The sequence below is a fragment of the Eubalaena glacialis genome, chromosome 6 (assembly GCF_028564815.1).
Source record: "Eubalaena glacialis isolate mEubGla1 chromosome 6, mEubGla1.1.hap2.+ XY, whole genome shotgun sequence".
NCBI lineage: Eukaryota > Metazoa > Chordata > Mammalia > Artiodactyla > Balaenidae > Eubalaena > Eubalaena glacialis.
Window position 1 is genome coordinate 39,502,557 of NC_083721.1, and position 21,086 is coordinate 39,523,642.

The following is a 21,086-nucleotide window of genomic DNA, read 5'->3' on the forward strand; positions in this document are numbered from 1 at the left end:
CAGAAAGTTTTATCCTGCCCTCCAAAATGCCTTTTCAGTTTTCTTTTATGATGCCTAAGATTTTATAATTTGTGATTTAGTTCTTGTTGTTTTTGTTGGTTTGTTTTGTTTTGTTTTTTATTTATGGCTGTATTGGGTCTTCGTTGCTGCACGCAGGCTTTCTCTAGTTGCAGTGAGCGGGGATTACTCTTTTTTGCAGTGTGCGGGCTTCTCATTGCGGTGGCTTCTCTTGTTGCAGAGCATGGGCTCTAGGCGCGTGAGCTTCAGTAGTTGCAGCATGCACAGCAGTTGCAGCACAGGGGCCCTACAGCGCACACTTCAGTAGTTGTGGCATGCGGGCTCAGTAGTTGTGGCTCATGGGTTCTAGAGCACAGGCTCAGTAGTTGTGGCACACAGGCTTAGATGCTCTGTAGCATGTGGGATCTTCCTGGACCAGGGATCAAACCCGTGTCCCCTGAATTGACAGGTAGATTCTTAACCCCTGTGCCACCAGGGAAGTATTAGTTCTTGTTTTCAGTGTAGGATGCTCACACCGGAGCTCATGAGTGGGTGGTGATCAGAGTCCATGGATCCCTTGAGATGGTGTGTAAGCTATGCCTATCGACAGATGGGCCCATACTTTAGGAGACCACAATGTTTGTTGTCACAATACAGATTAAAAACCTCTGGGGTGAAATATAAACATTTTTAACAAAATGTATTTTGAATACAATGTGACTTTGAGAATCAATATCTTATTTTTTGAAGTGCAAGGCTAGGTTGGAATCCAGGTTCCCCTATGTGACTTCATGCTAGTCACTTTAAACTTTAATTTCCTCATCTGGAAAGTGTACTTCTTACTTTGGGAGATGGGGGTAAGGATTAAATCAGATAATTCATTATACATGCTTGGCTTTATTTTTATCATTATCATTATTAGGAAGGTAACATACCTTATGAATGCAAAGATGTTTAGCAAACAGATGGAGAGCTATACTATGTTCTTGGATTGGAAGAATCAATATTGTGAAAATGACTATACTACCCAAAGCAATCTACTGATTCATCGCAATCCCTATCAAATTACCAATGGCATTTTTCACAGAACTAGACAAAAAAGTTTACCATTTGTATGGAAACACAAAAGACCCCGAATAGCCAAAGCAATCTTGAGAAAGAAAAATGGTGCTGGAGGAATCAGGCTCCCTGACTTCAGACTATACTAGAAAACTACAATAATCAAGACAGTATGGTACTAGCAGAAAAACAGAAATATAGATCAATGGAACAGGATAGAAAGCCCAGAGATAAACCCACGCACATATGGTCACCTAATCTATGACAAAGGAGGCAAGAATATACAATGGAGAAAAAACAGCCTCTTTAATAAGTGGTGCTGGGAAAACTGCACAGCTACATGTAAAAGAATGAAATTAGAACACTCCCTAATGCCATACTCAAAAATAAACTCAAAATGGATTAAAGACCTAAATGTAAGGCCAGACACTATCAAACTCTTAGAGGAAAACATAGGCAGATAACTCTTTGACATAAATCACAGCAAGATCTTTTTTGACCCAGCTCCTAGAGAAATGGAAATAAAAACAAAAATAAACAAATGGACCTAATGAAACTTAAAAGCTTTTACACAGCAAAAGAAACCATAAACAAGACGAAAAGACAACCCTCAGAATGCGAGAAAATATTTGCAAACAAAGCAACTGACAAAGAATTAATCTCCAAAATTTACAAGCAGCTCATGCAGCTCAATATCAAAAAAAAAAACCAACCCAATCAAAAAATGGGTGGAAGACCTAAATAGACATTTCTCCAAAGAAGACATACAGATGGCTAAGAGGCACATGAAAAGATGCTCAGAATGACTAATTATTAGAGAAATGCAAATCAAAACTACAATGAGGTATCACTTCACACTGGTTAGAATGGCCATCATCAAAAAATCTACAAACACTAAATGCTGGAGAGGGTGTGGAGAAAAGGGAACCCTCTTGCACTGTTGGTGAGAATGTAAATTGATACAACCACTATGGAGAACAGTATGGAGGTTCCTTAAAAAACTAAAAATAGAACTACCACAGGACCCAGCATAAACCCAGAGCATATACCCAAAGAAAACCATAATTCAAAAAGGCACATGCACCCCAGTGTTCTTTGTAGCACTATTTACAATAGCCAGGTTGTGGAAGCAACCTAAATGTCCATCAACAGAGGAATGGATAAAGAAGATGTGGTACATATATACAATGGACTATTACTCAGCCATAAAAAGGAATGAAATTGGGTCATTTGTAGAGACATGGATGGACCTAGAGTCTGTCACACAGAGTGAAGTAAGTCAGAAAGAGAAAAACAAATATCGTATATTAACGCATATATGTGGAATCTAGAAAAATGGTATAGATGATCGTATTGGCAAAGCAGAAATAGAGACACAGACGTAGAGAACAAGCGTATGGATACCAAGGTGGAAAGGGGAGGTGGGATGAATTGGGAGATGGAGATTGACATATATACACTATTGATACAACGTATAAAATAGATAGCTAATGAGAACCTACTGTATAGCACAGGGAACTCTACTCAGTGCTCTGCAGTGACCTAAATGGGAAAGAAATCCAAAAAAGAGGGGATATACGTATACATATAGCTGATTCACTTTGCTGTACAGTAGAAACTAACACAACATTGTAAAGCAACTATACCCCAATGGAAATTTTTTAAAAAGTTTAGCAAACCCTTTCTATCCTTTTTTGAGAATACAAACAAGGAACCTATGAAATAAGTAGAAAGAATATTAAGGAGATTTTTTTTTCTTTGTAGTTTCTGTCTAGGACATATACTACTCACTAACACTGATAAAAATCAAACAAAATTGGTGATATCAGGAAAATTAAAACAATTTTTAAAATATTTTTTCCTTTTCATTAACAAACGCTACAAACAAAATATCCTCATCCTAAAGGAGAAATTTCACGGAGACCTTCTTATTTTTTCATTCGAGTTCTCTCAATTTAAATATATTTCAAAATATACCAATAACTTAAGGATTATTAAATTTTTTATTGTTGATGATGATGATGGTGATTGAATGATGATGATGATTTTGACCTTTCTCATATTTACCAAAATTATATGTGAAGGGACATTTTAAAGATTAGATAATGTATGAAATAAAAAAGAACCTGGTAGTTGACTAAATGGCTAACAAACAGGAAATACGATGTCCACTTCCACATTGTCTTATAGTTTTATGATAAGTCATTATATTTGAACTAACCTATACATCTGTATTAATGTTGTATGTTTGTTAAATAAACATTAAATGCTTAAGGCATCCCATGGCAGATTTATAAAACCTAAAACAACTTTAAATGTGTTCATTTCATTGTTTATTATTTCATTTTGTGTTCCCATGATGAATCCATTTCATGGTGCTTTTGATAAATGTTCTTTAAAAAAGCATCAAAAACATAAATAGCTTGAAAATGTTTAGAAACACAGTGAGTTTAGTTTTTTAAATTTTTTCTTTTAAATGTTGATATGAAGGCTTTTTTCCAAAAATGAGCTTTCAGAGTGTTAAAATGTCCTATCTAATGGTGAAATTTGACAAGCAGCCTTCCTGATGCCTTTTCCTAAGTAATCCATCTCCAGTGTTGAAGCCATCAACTAGTTGAATTTGTTTCTGCCCTCCCAAGCACAACTAACTCTATCAACAATATCGAATCAAAACTATGCATTTTACATCACCACTTCAGATGATTAATATAGGAGAGTTTCATTTGATAAATTCCTAAATTCTATTTATTTTATTATTTAATTATTACAAATACCTAAATTATAAATTTCTTTATTTCCTAAATATTTTAGTTATTCTAATAACTGGAATAAAATATTGGAGAAACAATTATTTTAAGCTAAAAAAGTAAGTAAGGATAATAAATGAGATACAGAGAAAATGCACTTAAAGTAATGCACTCTAGAGCCCACAATTGTAGAAATTTATGAATTAGAATATAGACAAAATGTTGATGCATTTATTATCTATATTTTTACTGCTATGTTTTCATCTTAAGATCTTCCTTGTGGCTCAACTTTATCATAGAGACATAATTTGCTTTAAATTGCTCACTGATCCAACCAGTTTTACACACTGCCAAATATCTCCTAAAACCTGGCTCGGAGCCTGATACTCACTTGATCACAAACTTAAGATGATTTCTTATTGCCTCTAACATAATATCCGAATTCTTCAGCCTGAAATTCAAGGCTTTGAAAATACAATCCCTTATAATGTCACTCTTAGCACCCCTTTTCAGATAACGCACCCTATACTTTACAGTACTTCTAGATGCCTCATATACAGCCCACACTCGTCTCTACACCAACCCTTGTCCAACTCATTGCCTTGGGTTCCCTTCTTTTCTTTCCCTCTAGAAAAATTCTGCCAGTTCAAATACTATGTATTGTTTGAACTTTTTTACGTACCACTTCTCTAGGTAACTTTCTTGGTTTCTGACAAATATCTATAATCTCTTCTTCCATAACTCCCATAATATTTCATCAGAGTGCTATGTTCCTTTCAGTTTTGAATTTTGCATTATTTTGAACCATACATGATTTATCTTATTGGGACAAAATTACTGTGGAGATATAGCACTTGAATAGTAGTAGTAAAGTATCTTGTACATATTATACATCCATATAATTTATACGTATTTGTTAAATAAATAAAGGATGGCCACAAGAATAAATTTTTACTAGAATTATAGGAATTTAACAGACTGTTTAAGGAAAAGTACTTGACAGTCTTGAGCATTATGAAAGAGTATTGTGAGCACTAAAAGGAAAGTGAAAGTTTCAGTTTTACTGCAAAATTACAAACAGGCAAAATAAATTGGACATCTTAGAAAAAGTCAGTCTTACGCAGAGGGAATGAATAGCAGATAGTGCTGTAGCTGAAATGGTTCTGGTTAACTCTGGGTATATCAACCCACTGCTCCTAATTAAAAGTAGTAGGGGGCTTCCCTGGTGGCGCAGTGGTTGAGAATCTGCCTGCCGATGCAGGGGACACGGGTTCGAGCCCTGGTCTGGGAAGATCCCACATGCCACGGAGCAACTGGGCCCGTGAGCCACAACTACTGAGCCTGCGTGTCTGGAGCCTGTGCTCCGCAACAAGAGAGGCCGCGATAATGAGAGGCCCGCGCATCGCGATGAAGAGTGGCCCCCGCTTGCCGCAACTAGAAAAAGCCCTAGCACAGAAACGAAGACCCAACACAGCCATAAATAAATAAATTAATTAAATAAATAAACCCAAAGTTTAAAAAAAAAAAAAACTTAAAAAAAAATTTAAAAAATTAAAAAAAAAGAGTGGATTTAGTAAGCAGTTTCCTAAAACTTTAAAAAAAAAAAAAAAGTAGTAGGCCTTGAGGTATAGATTGAGCTTGATTTGTAGCTTTTTATTTCAGGAAAGTATGATGGTCTTAGAGTATTCAGCATTTCCTTCATTCTAGAAGTCCAAGCATCCCATATAGATACAGACAGTTTCACAGTTCTCTAGTATTTCCCAATCTGTTGTAACAGGGAAGAGATATAGGTAATGAAGTGAGTAAATGTCAATATTTTAGAGGAGGACACTAGTGACATTTTGCCTCAGGTAGTTCTTTGTTGTGGAGGGTCTGTCTGGTGCATGGTACGATGTTCATCTGTATTCCTGGCTTCTACTCATAAGATGCCAGAGGTATCACCTCTACCTCTCCCCTACACTGTAACAACCAGAACTGTCTCCAGACATTGTCAAATGTCCTTGGGGGGCAAAATCGTCCCTAACTGAGAGCCACTATCTCAGAGTAAGGTGAACTGGTGCATAATTTTCTTTAGTATTAATGTAATTAGCAAGAGATCTTTATAAGGGTGCTAAAAAAATTGTTCGGAAAACTTTATGTAATACAGTTGCTATAAGGAATCACAACTCTTTCATCTGTAAAATATTTAAAAGTTTCTAAATTCCCCTTGACAAAAATTTTCTGTGGGGATATTTCTTTGTTGTTCGTGGAGGAGAGGAATATGGATGAGAAGGATATATTGTAATGAATAAGATAAGAGAATATATATATACATACGTATATATTTTTTCTCCAGTTTTATTGATGTATAATTGAAATATAACATTGAAGTAGCTTAAGGTGCACAACATAATTATTCAGTATATGTATCTATTGCAAAATGATTACCATAATGGTTAGTTAATATCCATCACCTCACATAATTACAATTTTTTTCTTGTGATAAGAACTTTTAAGATCTACTCTCTCAGCAACTTTTAAATATACACTACAGTATTGTTAATTGTAGTCACCATGCTGTACATTACGTCCGAGAACTTATTAATCTTATTATTGTAAGTTTGTACCTTTTAACCACCTTCACCCAAAGAATATTTTCATCTGTTAGAGAGGAAAAGGATGTGAGAGGCAGATGTGAGAGAGTTAGAAAAGAAAGAAAGGGAGGGTGGGAGGTAGGAAGGAAGGGAGGGAGGGAGGAAGGAAAGGAGGGAGGGAGGGAGGAAGGAAGGAAGGAAGGAAGGGAGGAAGGAAGGGAGGAAGGAAGGAAGGGAAAGAGAAACAGGTGGACTGACAGGTTATGCATAGAACTCAGAAACATTGTCAGATATGTTTTACAACTTGCAGATCGTATAGAGCAAAAGCAACTCTTGGGCCAGGTTCCGATTCAACCAGCTGGAGAAAGAGTTGGTTTTGAAGATGAATAGAGGACACAAAGCTTATTACCAAAAGCATCAATCTCTCTTGTAGTCTAAGAGAGAACAGGAAACAAAGTTATTGACGTGTGATTAAGGTCAGGAAAAAGAGATTCAAACTGCCTAAGGTGATTTATGATTGTGTAACTAGAGTGAGTTACTTCTCTGAGCCTTAGTTTCATGTTCTGTACAATAGGTTAACAACAGAACCTACCTTATACGCTGTATGAAAGAATTCAATGAGCCAATGCATACAGAGCATTTACAATAATGACTTGCCAAGTATTTTATCAGTGTTTATAATTATTAGAAGATAGCTGTGACAAATAAATTTGATTTTATAACACACTAGTGGTCCTAACCAGTAGTTGGGAAAAATGACAAAAAGTCATTCTTCATTCATTTATCCAACAAATATTTAACTGAAGTCTACGAGTTATTCTAGGACTGAGGATAAACCAGTGAACAAAATAGAAATAATCTCTGCTCTGATGAGCTTACTTTTCTAAGAATATGCTAAGCACTCAGTAGCATTGTTTATGAAAACTAACACCTGAGTTTTAGGTGTTACAATGTGAAAAAGTATACTATGTTATAGTGTTTTAATGTTGCAATTCTAGTGAGACAATGGATAGAAATGGGTAATAGTACTGTGCCTTGCATGTTTTAAGACCTACAAAACTGTTTGTTAAATGAATCATTTGGGAGTGTTCATAGGAAATTATTTTTGTGGACAAATAAAATTGTCAAGATAACACTTTCCACCCAAAGATCCACATGCCATGAGCAATGCAAATCACTACTGCTTTAAGTTATAAACCATCTTTGTTCCCTCAATATATTATACACTATGGAATGATACAGTAAACTAATATTAGATGTTCATTTATAGTTGCTTCTCTTATTTTAGCAATTTGGCCATCACCATCACAACAGGCTAGATGTTACTTTTATATAACTTTAAATTTCTGTTGTATTTCTTTGATTACAGAATAAGTTTTTTTTTTTTATTGGTAAGATATTGACTTAAAACTTATTTTTATTTACCTACCTACAAAACCTTTAGAGAGGAGTAAATATTGTTGGACCACTGCCACTAAATACTTTCATAGCTGTGCTTGCCAATTGTCCACTAGGTGATTTAATAGTAGTTTCATCACAGATCTTTTCAGTTTTTTAAAATCTTTGTTAAAAATATGGAAAATCCATTCCCCTGTATCAATATATTTACTTTGATTCAAATACTGAATCATTCAAATAAGATAGGAGGTGTCTTTACTTCCCAAGTTTATAAAACTTTTAAAATTTTGAATTATAATTTTAAAAACCAATGTTTTTTGTCCATTAATCTATCTCTTGAAAGTACTTGTGCTTCTTTATAAATTAGCCCCAGAATTTGTCAGATAAGTAAAATAAATAATACTTTTTAAAAGTATGGGTTTTTTCCACATCTTATTAATTTTAAAGATGGACTCTAAAGAATAATATTTTTCCTACAAAAAGAAAGCTTAGAGAGGAAACATGATGCTTTTAAAGTATCTGCATATTTTGCCTGTTAGTAAGTAGTGAAAAATTATTTGTAGATGAATGACCATATCCCTATTTTTATATGCTTGTGCAAAACTTCCTCATTTGCTTGCATTTTGAGAGAAATAGGAAATATTCATATAGTCATCTAATCTTTAAAGAACTCTTACAACATATCAAGCATTTTGTTAGGATCTGACAACACACAATCGAATAGGTTAAGGTCTGGGATTTTGAATGCTCAAAATGTGGTGAATGAAGCAGACATGTAAAAAAAATACATATTTTACTAAGTGCAGTGTTTTATAATAGCAGTATATATCCTGAAATAATTTAAATCTAATTATTTACTGTTCCCTTTCATTCATATGTGTTTATGTATAGTAACATTATAAACATTACATATTATATGTAATAAATATTATACTACTATGTACATAAATTTATATTCAATAAATATGGTGTTGTTAGAGTTGACTTATTTGAAGACATTTTAAAACAAACATGGAAATTATTAGTTTGTAAAAATAAAAATCTGAGTTTAACATATAGGATAAAGCAAGTGTGAATTAATAATGGTAATGATAATGCATTTTTACTAACCCCCCCTTTTCTTTTCTGTTTAATTGGTACAATACAATACATTATACTAGTAATTTAAAAACAGAATATCATCCACATCCACAAAGTACTGAAGAAAAAGAGAAAAAGTGTCATTCTGTTTTGTGAAGAAGTGGAGCAGGATGAAATGCAACTCATATTGCACCTAGACTGGAAAATAGAGAGATTATTTCCAAAGCAAGTGTGGGATTACTATATAAGTAAACTTTGGTTAAAAAAATATTCCTCATCCTTTTGAAATGAAAAACTACAACCAAGAAGAAAATCTACAAATAACTTATATATGGACAGGGGCACAAAAAAAAATGTAATTCTTAATAGTAACTTGGCAAGGACATGCATTGAAAGGTTTGGATATGTGGTATTTACTTTCTGACTCCTATTCACATCTGGATTAGTAAAAATATTAATAGCATAATATATGCATAAATTTGAAGATTATTTTAGAAAATTATTATCTGTTGTGCATTGTGCTGCTCCTGAAAAAGTCCCCATTCATTTTGATATATAAATATATATAAATACAGAAAAATATGTTTACCTTGGGGGTTGCAGTTATTAAAATAAATATTTTGAAGAAATCCTGGAAATTGAAGATTCTTAAAATTAACTCAGTTTTTGAGATGAGTACAGTTATTTTTTTTTTTTTTTGGTTTTGTCTTTTTGTTGGCTAACTGAGATATCTGAGTAAGAATAGGAGTTCTACACTAATTTAATGGTATTTCCAGAATGTTATTGATTATTTGCTAACAGTGCTTGATCAGCTCCCTTATGGATACAATAAAGTGATTAATGAAAATAAAATAGGAATAGTAATGATAGAGATATTTATTATTAAGTAAAAATCTATTAAAGCCCAAATTATTTCCTGTTATTAAAAAAAAATTGATACATATATCCACTCATTTTTAGATTTCCTTCCCATTAACACAACATTGTAAAGCAACTATGCTCCAATAAAAATTAATTTAAAAAATAAAATAAAATAAAATAAAATATTTTGACTTTTAGGCCATGTAAAATGTTACATATTCAAAATGTTATTTTAAAGTAAACACTGTGGCAGGGAGAGATAAATCAGAAGCTTGGGATGATACACAGATACTACTATATATGAGATAGATAACCAACAAGGATCTACTTATTGTATAGCACAGGGAACTCTACTTAATATTCTGTGATAACCTATATGAGAAAAGAATCTAAAAAAGAATGAATATATGTATATGTATAACTGAATCACTTTGCTGTACACCTGAAACTAACACAACATTGTAAATCAACTATACTCCAATAAAATAAAAAATTTTTTAAAAAGTATTTGAGGGCTTCCCTGGCGGCGCAGTGGTTAGGAATCTGCCTGTCGATGCAGGGGACACGGGTTCGAGCCCTGGTCTGGGAAGATCCCACATGCCGCGGAGCAACTAGGCCCGTGAGCCACAACTACTGAGCCTGCGCGTCTGAAGCCTGTGCTCCGCAACAAGACAGGCCGCGACAGTAAGAGGCCCGCGCACCGCGATGAAGAGTGGCCCCCGCTTGCCACAACTAGAGAAAGCCCTCGCACAGAAACGAAGACCCAACACAGCCATAAATAAATAAATAAATAAATAAATTTATTAAAAAAAAAAAAAAAGTATTTGAAAAAGAGTCAAGTTTGGGATAATATCACATTACTGTAGTTTTGATGTGGTAAAAAATGTAATTTTGTGTACATTGCTAACGTGGTATGTTTAAAGACAAATGCTGACATTTCATGGAACTGTAAACTAGAATTTTGACTGATTATATAAATAAATCTCTTCACAATTGAGTGCTTCCCCTGTCAAAATCAGATGAGGAGAGAAAAGTTATTTATGCGGTATATGCATTAAAAAACAAATTGCCATTTGTATAATCATGGAAAGTTGTTATCTAATATTATGTAATGCAGAAAATTTATACCAGGAAGAGAATCAGCAATAGACATTTAATTAAATTAAATATGTGTAAGAATAAAACTCAATGTAAGGTTTGTGACATGAGCATTTAATATTAATTTTACATACAAATGCAGGCCCCAACAAAATTTTAATTAAGCAGTTTTTAATATTTTTAAATTAATGTATTAAAATGATAATAAGAAAATAAAAAATTAGAGTGTTCCCTCATTTAATAATTTATTTATTAAGCACAGATTTTGTATAAAGCACTATGCTAGACGCTGAGGATACAGAAATGGCTTTTAAAAATTATACAGAGATGAAAAAGAGAACGTGCAGCAGAGATACATGACCAAATGTGAGGGTAGTGAATGATTGCCCTCAGCAAATGATATTTGAGTTAAGATTTAAAAGAGTTAAAAAGGCAAAGGATCCCCCCAAAATGGAGCATTTCAGACAGTTTGTATAAAGTTAAGAAACATATTCATTAAAGTACCGGAAAGAAAGTATAATTACCTGGAATTCAAAGAATGAATTGAGTGTTACAAGGCTTGAGAGTAAAGACCTGTGTAGATCATATAGGACTTAAAGACTATGCTGATTATTTTTCTTTTAATCCTAAGAGAAAAGATTTACCATGCAAGGTTTTAACCAGAAAATAGATGTCATCAGATTTAGAGGTGTAAAAAGCTGACATGGTGGAGGCCATTCACTTTTGTGGTAGACTAAATGAAAGAAAGGTTGTGGAGATATAAAAAAGCAATGAGTAAATTTCAAAATTATTTAGGAAATAAGTCATCCAAACTTGATGATTAATTGATTGATTATAGAAAAGATAAGGGAACAGGAGGTGTCTGGTGTATGTAGCTGGATGGAGGCTGGTGGTATTTACAGAACTAGAAATTGCTGGAAGAAGGTGTCAGGGGAGAATGTGTCAGTCAGTGGGAGACTCTGAGTTCCTTTTGGACATACTGAGTGTGCCATGTCTTTTCAACATCCAACTGGACATGTCAAGTAGGCGTTGCATATACATGAGTGTAGCTTGTGGTACAGAACTGCCTTAGGATATAAACCTGGGAGTGATTAATGAGTAGATAGAAACTGCAGAGACAGGTGTGGCTAAAAGGACCTAGAGAATTATGTGAGAACAGATTGTGAATCCCATTCTTGGTGATCTCAATATTTAAAGGTTAAATACAAGAAGACAACCCAACAGAATATGAGAAAGAGTAGCCAGAGATATATGTCGAATCAGATATACGTGTATCTATCAGTGTGTGTGTCTGTGTGTGTTTGTGAGGGGTGGGAGGGTTGAGTGTTAAAAAAGCTAGGGAAGATAATTCTTAGGAACAAAGACTAATCAACATATTGAGTAATTCAGAAATAAAATAAGAGTATTGTATTATATGACTTGATTTTGGTAACTTAGAGGTCTTCCTAAAAGTTTCACAGAAATACATGCTAAGCATATTATCTGCTTTTGCACTTGGCTTATAATTCAAATTCTGTGTTCTGGATCTAAAGGGAATGCTGAACCATGCTTCAGGGGACCATATGTTATATAAATTCTCACCTCTAATAAATTACTTAAACAGGCAGAACTGTGTATTTTACTTCACTAAGGCAGATACTGGGGGTGACTTGCCCATATCCCTTTGGCACACACCATTCCTGGGCACAGAGTAGACCAGGGGTACCAGGGAAATAACACCTGCATCCCCACCCCAGCAATCCTCAACCGAACACTAATGAGTATTGGTTAATATTCCCTAAATACTCCTCTCCCTTGCCCATCAAGTGAGGTGACTCGCAGGCAAGCCCTACATTGTCTCTCTGAGTTCCACAGCAGGATTGAATCCAGCTGTCCACAGGGTAATCTGCTCAATAACACACTCTTGATTTACTTCCTTCCCTTCCTATCTCACTTCCCAGTGCTCCCTGAGGTCACTCCCCATGAAAGAAATACCCCAGGGTCTGTTTGTAAGGATTCTATATTTGTCAGGGTTCTATAGAGAAAAAGAACTAATGGGATTTGTTACAAAGGTGCAAATTCCAAGATCTGCAGGCTGAGTCTGCAAGCTAGAGACCCAGAAGAGCTGATGACTTAGTTCCAGTCTGAGTCTAAAGGCCTGAGAAACCAGAAGAGATGATGTTATAGTTCCAGTCTGAAAGTCAGCAGGCTCAAGACCCAGATGTTTCAGTGTGATCTGAAGACAGGAAAAAGGCTGATGTGCCAGCACAGTTGCCATCAGACAGGAATGCTCTCCTATTTGTGGGAGGGTCAGCCTTTTTGTTCTATTCAGGCCTTCAACGTATCAGATGAGCCTCACCCATATTAGGGAGAAGAATCTGCTTTACTCAGTCCACTGATTTAAATGTTAATCGTTTCCCAAAACACTCTTACTAGAATTCCCAAAATAATGAATTTTTGGCCAAATATCTGGGTACCACATAGTGTAGTCAAGTTGACATGTGAAATTAATCATCACAGATACACAACACAACTCTTCCCCAACATCACACTTTTCTGATCTTTCTTCTGCCACCTTTTTCTCTAGAATTGAAGCTTTATTTTCTATGTCAGGATGAAATTAAATTTTGCTATATGTATATATGGTCAAAATTTAAAAGATCATAGCCCTCATTTTCCCAGAATCATTCTGGTTCACACTTGTTATTCTATATAATTAAATTAATATTTTCTCTTCACTTTTAAAAGTGTTCTACTTAGAAGGCAAAATTATATGATCATCATGTTAACTGATTCCATAAATGTGATGATGGTAATGAAATTAGTGAAGTATATTTCAATCCTTTATTAAATTATTTTTTTCTACTGGTTAAAAATATGACAATATATGTCATATTTCTTCAAATTAATTTTTCTTCCTGGGTTATTTTATACTACAGTTTTTTACCATGATGTAGCATGGAATGCCTATTTGTAAATGGGATATTATTGTTGATTATCTTGAATGTATTTTTTTCTTTAAAGGATTGAGAAAGAATGCATTTGAAAAGTATAAATAATTTATAAGTGGGATACAAGGCCTTCCACAGGATCTTGTTTATTGTTCTATATATGACAAATCTGCATAATATTTTCCTGAAATAAGATAACTAAACTAAAAATTACATAATTGATTGATACTTATTTAATTGGCTTCAAAGTCAGAGAATGAGTATAACCTCAGGGTAGTTCAGTTCTTCTATCACAACTAAGGGAAGGGTGAGAATAATTGTGACCCCCTGGAGCATTCAGAGCCTATTTTATTTATTGTTGAGGATATGGAGACAAGAGGAGGAGACAGTTCCATGTTGACTGCAAGCCACACAAAACCAGGACTAGCAAAGTGTCATAAAGGAATGAGCCTGTTTACACTGTCTCTGTTTTTAGTTTATTTTCCATTTTTTCTATGTAATATTTATCTCTGTGTTGATTAAACAATATTACGTGGCATAAAAGTTATAAATATAAATGTCTCAAAGTACTCTTGCATCTTCTTCCACTAAGGATGATTTTACTGTTAAGTGGAAATAACTTTATAACAATTACGTTGTAGCATATATAACAAAATGTTAACTTTTACTAACATTCTAAGTAACTATTTCAGATGATTTGCTAACTGTGCTTTAAAGCAAACAGCATGTGCTGAGTGCTGCATTACTGCATTTTCAAAAAGATTCTGCATAATGCTTGTGAGACAGTAGTTGATCTCAAGTTCTTTGTGGGTTCCTTATTGTGAGTCCCTGGTATTCCTGCAACAATGAAAGTGTTGTTATTCAAATGCACATAAACGCATTCAGTCCATAATAATAGTATGCATAGCCATCTATAAATAGTTGAAGAAACAATTGTATGAAATGCTTGATATTCATCTGAACCACTTTTTGCAATTTCACTTTTAAATTCAGATTTCAGAAATAATACAGTAGTGGTGCTCATAAGATATTCAGATATTTTTGTAAGCTTTTCCTGGACAGGATGGTAGCTTCTTAAAATTGCAGACCCTGTTTCACTAAATCTATATAAATATACACAATTGAATAAGTATATACAATTACAAGAAATGGCCTGAACATATACCATGATGTACAATTATTAAATACATAGTTTTATATGTGTGTAATGACCTTTCTTAATATTACTTTTTCTTCTCTCCTAGATACACCATCAGTTAAGATTATACCATCCACTCCTTTTCCACAAGAAGGACAGCCTTTAATTTTGACTTGTGAATCCAAAGGAAAACCACTGTAAGTGATTTAATGAGCAATGAAATTTTTTACTTTTCTTGTATCCTGCTTTGATTGCAGTCTTTAACCGCAGAAATCCACTATTTTTGTCTTTTCTTGGTGGGCAAAGTGATCTCAGAACAGAAAACCTCCTGAACCGTGTCTTCATTAAGTGTCGTGGAAGATTGGTCTTGTATTTTGTCATCTAGTGAAGTCTCTGGGGAGGTTTCCAACTGCGATTTTTTTTTTTCTTTTTCTTTCTTTTTTTTTTTTTTTCCCCACTAAGATATTTCAACCTGAAAAGAGTATAGGCTTAATCAGTCACTGTTTTTACATCATCAGATTGTAGAAGTTACACATGCTGAACTTACTTCTCTCATGAAAATCTTTGAAAATATTGAATCCTCAAAATATGCCCAAGTTTTAAAGTTACATGGGAAATCATTTTCCTAAGGGGAATCAAATCTACACCTCTAGTGTAGCCCCTGAGACATAATTTGTGAATGTGATATGTTTGGAGGTAGTGTGAATGAAAAGGGTCACAGACTCCACATTTTCTATTATAAAGTGATTTCATTGTTAGAATAATGAGTTCTAACATCACTTCAACCCTAAAATTTTACTTTTTGACATTCATGTTTATAAACAGCTAACTCATAGAAAATCTATATTTAATAGAAAATTCAAGTATGGAGTATCCAAATAAGGATTATTTCATTGGAAGTGATTTGATCTTTCCAGAGTAACATTCTACATGGACCTGAAAGTCATTTATTTGATCTTTTTAGAAGCTTCCAATTGATTTGCATTTCTGTTTAAATTTTAATGGGAGGCATTTAATTGTTCTCTATACATAACTATATGGGATAGCTTTTGAGCAAATCAACTTTAATTACTAAAGATTTGTTTCTAATAACATTTGTTATTTAAGTGTAGATTTCATATTATCACATGAGGAATTTTTCTATGGTAATTTTAATACAGAAGCCTGAAATTTCAACTTCCTCAATTGTATTGTCTAATACTTCTTAACACACTAAGTGAATTCACACTTTCTTTATCACAGTATTGTTATTTTAGAACTGTTCTCTCTTTCAGTAATTATTTTCTAGAGATTTAAAATATACTGACTTAAAGAGCATTTTGTAAATTAATCTGTTTTTTTCTATCTTTTAAGAAACATTTAAGATATTTTAGACCTTGAAAGGAGCAAATTTTTTCAAAGTAGCTTTACTACATATATCCTGTACAATTCACTTTCATAGTTCTTACCCTCTGATAAGTTTAAGTTGCTTATAGAAAACATTTTTCAACTGCAGTGCACTATCTAATGTGACAGTGCATTTCAGTGCTGCAATTTCAACAGAGCTTTTGGCTGTAAGATCAGTACTTTAACTAAGAAAGAAGTGTAATAGCCTCTAGTCAGCTTTAGACATACTTAAATCCAGTTTCTTTACTCCCAGTGTTGTATATCTAATACCAGCACTTCTTTCCTAACTTTCCTTTCCATTTCCACTCCCGTTCCCTTTGCTTATTATTTTCCAACTCTGTCTGTTCCTCTTTCCCCACACCCCCCCACCCTTTGCTTCCATTTCTCCTTATAACCTCAGAGGTCAGTGTTTGGAGATATGATAAAGTATCAGGGAATAGCAAAGGATTTTTGCTTTTACCTTCTCTCCATAGTTCTGCCCCAAAGTACATATGTGTACATTTAGAATATGTGTACAATTTACAAAATTAAATGAGGTGAAGATGGGAAATATAATATATAGAATGCTTGGGAATAAATACATTCCAACTCAAATAGCATCCAATTACCTATCAAAGATCTTCTCTTTGATTCCATATCCACTCTCACTATCCACATTTTTTTTTTTTTTTGGTGAATACTTAGATTGTGATCTATGTAATTAGCTATTTAAGTAGTCCGTTTCCCTCAGCTCAGATATGGTTGAACAGATATGCCTTATTGTGGTCTCTGTTTCAGTTACCTAGAAATAAGCTTGGATATGCAGTAATCCTCTGCACTGCAGATGAATGAAAAACACAATCTCTTATTTATTTATGTTATTTAAGAATACAAAGGTTCCAGAAGTTTAATAGAAAACATCACCTTTCTCAGAAGGCTCCTGATGAGTATCACTTTGCTATAGGTAATGGAAATAAAAAGGCTCCTTATTTTACAGAAAGGAAAACTAAAGCTCAGTATTAACCGATTTTCCTTATTCATCCAGATTTAAAATGGATGAGTCAGGTTTTAAACTTAGTTCAGTCATTGCCCAAAGATTACATTCCTTCAGCTGTTTTCTGCTACTTCAATTGCTGAGTCTAAATTGTCACCTATGTTGGCCAAAGTCACTTTTGAAAAATTAGTATGGGCCCTACAGTAACGTGCAGCACTGAAATTGAAGCTCTGGATGCTTGAAGGTGAAGAACTGGCTAGTCTCAAGACACATTTTACTGCTGCTCTTCTCTTCTATCAGGTTTTCTGCTGTATTTGTGCCCTTTCTGGCAACTTGCCAAATTCCTACCAAGCTGACCATTTTTAGCATGAGTTTACAGCCATATAGAATATCCTCTAATTAGTATAGTATCGTCTGGCAATTCGCTCATAAGCTCCAGAAGGGTTAAAATGATTATTATTTTCTGTCTTTATCATTATAGATCATGATATATTCTATGTGCTATGGTCCACAAGTAAATGTACATTAACTTATTCTCTTGTACTGTATTCTCATTCCCAACTCTCTTTTTACCATTTTCTTTCCTTGTAGACCTCCAGGCCATTGACATTAAAGGTATAGCCAACTTCTTTGACTCCTTTTTGCCTTTAGACCACTGCTTCTCTTATGCCCTTCCTAATTATCTTAAAATCCATTCTTCTGCATTTTCAAAGTAACTATCATTTCCAATAAATGAAGACATTAACCTCTTTAAAGACAGTCTCAGTTCTAGCCTCTCTAGTTTATATTCGATCTCCAACAGTGCCAGTTGAGGCAGATAGGACAAAAAAAACAAGGGAAGACTGAAAAGAAATCATTGGATTTTCCCAGAAGGAAATTTTACTGATCATAAAGAAAACAAGTCTCACTAGAGCAAAGAGAACAGAACGCGAATTGAAATGGATTAATCAGGGAGTTAGTAAGTGGTGGGGAAGCAAAGAAAACAGGAAGGACACCCATTTCAGAAAATGAATCATGAAAAGTGGAAAAGGGATGAGAAAAGAAAGTTATGTCAAACAGAAGTTTTAAAACAAAAAATAGTAGAGAGGCTGTCCATATTTTAAGATAGGATCAAAAAAGCCTGTAAAGAGTGGGCGTAAAAATGAAGTTTGTGATATCACATTTACCCAACAGGTAGGTTCGAATTTCCTATTTTACTCTGGTAATCACCGTCAAAGTTCTCCATTATTTTGCTGCTATTACACCTGATTCCCCATTTTGTTATTTTGGAATCACGGAGAAGCAACACTGTGCCTTAGCTTCTAACTGACTCCTGAAACACCCGATTTCTATTATACTTACCAATTACCCGAGCCCCCTTTGATGAGCAGGTGAGAATCAGAAGAGGATAACAGGTGTATGATTTCTTTACATTTGGTAGCTGACATATCATTTCTTTAATCCGTGATCAGATCTTTATTGTTTCTTTAAAAATGTTTGACCAATATATGATTTCCTAAAGTATGAGTTATCCATGGTTATTAGGCAAGTTAATAGTAGAAAACATAGCACCACTATCTTTTGTATAAATTACAAAATGATGGTGTGACTCAACTCATACTGAGACTCATGTTGCTAACCTGGCCTCCTGTATGCTAATATTGTTTTCCTTGTTCTAAATGTGAGGGCCCCAGTGACTGTTTATAAACAATCATGCCTTATTTACCTGCTTTGGACTGAAGCCTTTTGCTGTTTTCCTGTGGAACAGCTGCATAACTTGGGCCAGGACCAAATTGTTCCACTTGACATTACTATAGAGGCATTCTATTCTTTCCTTAAAAGAGAGGTTACTGTACATGTCTGTTTATTGTTTTAATTTTAGTTTAAAGTGAGGACCAAGCTAATGCCAACCACTTTTCTTTAAAGTCCCCAGAATTTTTGCAACCTTCTTCTTTCTTTGGCTGAATTCCCAGACAGCTTTCAGGCAGCAGCATTCTCCGCTTATAGAAGTAGAGGGGGAAAAAAGCTGTTATATTACATTAATGTTATGACCTTAAAAGGTGTGGGATTGCCCCCCACATGCTATAGCTAAAGAATCATCATTCATTTTAATCAAATGTTTAACACTTTGTAAATTTACTTCACAAAAGCAATGTGACATTTTCAGTCAAATAAATGTATATTTGATATTTATTCTATAAAAGAAAATAATTATAGTCATTGATAAATTTTTCTGTATATTCGACATTATGTTTATGTTGTAGTTACTATTTTACCTCTGGTAGCCACACTTTTTCTTATGAGTTTGGTATGAATCTAGTATACATAATTGTATTGCACATAACATCGCTATTCTGAATAAGAAGAAAGATTTTAATCTTTAGGAAGACAGATCACATATCATATAATAACTAGTGAGGTGTTTTAGAGGAGCACTTACACATCCATTTTCAAAATGATCTAGCATTTAAGAAGAAATCTGATAAAAACACACTGATGCATTTTCCTATTAGCATAATAGAGATTAAAAAATGAGATGCAAATTAAGGCAAAACAGTTTTATATCAAATCTGTTTTCTCAGCCTAATATGTACCTTTTTACAAATCACAGGTTATTTACTAATTGTCGTATAATCCAATCACAGCCAGAAGAAATGACAAAACAAACCAGGAGTTAAAGAAGGCAAGTTATCCAGAGTGAAATGTCTTAGCCCAAAACAGAGGAAAATATGAATTTGTCAACAGAAAAACAGTGCAGAAAGCTGCAAATAATAAAATAGTTTATTTGGGGTCTTAAGAATTGCAATTCAGGAGACACAGATTCTGGTTAAACCAAAAGAGTGTTCCAGGGATGAGAAAGAGTCAGGGGCTTATAAAGACAAAAAGCCACAAGGCTTTTAAAAGTTGCCTAGTGAGAATTGTGATTGACTCTGACGTGAATCAGGAAATATTTGTCCTTGAAGAATCATGTGTTATTTTAGGGTCGTCCAATAAGTAGAGAGGCTGCCACAAGTTATTTTAGGGTATGGGCCCAATAATTATCTTGAGTTTCTGGCAGATGATCTAGATGTCTTAAGTAGGACAATAAGAGATCAAAAGGTTAGATTCTATTCAGGCTGAGATGTGCATAAGTCATACTTAGTAATAGCCTCCTGGCTCCATTTTAAGGAGCTCTCTTAGCAATATAGACTCCATTTTGATTTTCCTTTCACAAATTCTGGGAAAAAGAATATGATCTACAATGATGGCAATTTTATATGATTTGACTTAATGCCTAGTAGATGTTAATTACACAGTATTTGTCTCTCTCCTGCCATCTGTGCTATAGAAAGCCATCTAATTAATCATCAAGGTCTGTGTTTATGTTCACATATACTGTCTAAGCTGTCATTCTCTGGGGCAGAGAAAGCTGTGTGGTGCAGTAGAAAGAGAAATAGAAGTAGCTTTGAATTATAAATCCGTAGATATCTGTGGCCTGAGTGGTCTTGAGTAAGTCACGTAACCACACCAAAATGTTTTTTTAATTAATAAACTTTATTTTTTAGAGAGTTTTAGGTTCACAGTAAAATTGAGTGGAAAGTACAGGGTTCCCATATACCTTTCGTCCCCACTCATGTCCCACCTCCCCCACTATTGACGTCCCTCACAGCAGTGGTATATTTATTACAATGAACCTATGTGGACCTATCATTTTCACCCCAAAGTCCACAGTTTACCAGTGTAAATATACCAAGTATTTTTTATTCTCTAAAATTAGAAAATAAAACCTAGTAAACAAATTGTTTTAAATATTAATGAAAATATATATGCAATTTCTGCCTCCAAGTAATTTCATAATAAATAGTAGCCATGAGGATAAGTTATTAT

The 21,086-nt window shown here is 34.1% G+C and overlaps 1 protein-coding gene across 1 annotated transcript in view; it reads left to right on the forward strand.

Moving 5' to 3' along the window:
- CADM2 (cell adhesion molecule 2) overlaps positions 1-21,086 on the forward strand; it is a 243,622-nt gene that overhangs the window by 126,908 nt on the left and 95,628 nt on the right. Inside the window, exon 6 of the mRNA XM_061192976.1 lies at positions 14,988-15,078. Within this exon, the coding sequence (XP_061048959.1) occupies positions 14,988-15,078 (91 nt within the window). The remainder of the gene's footprint in view (positions 1-14,987; positions 15,079-21,086) is intronic.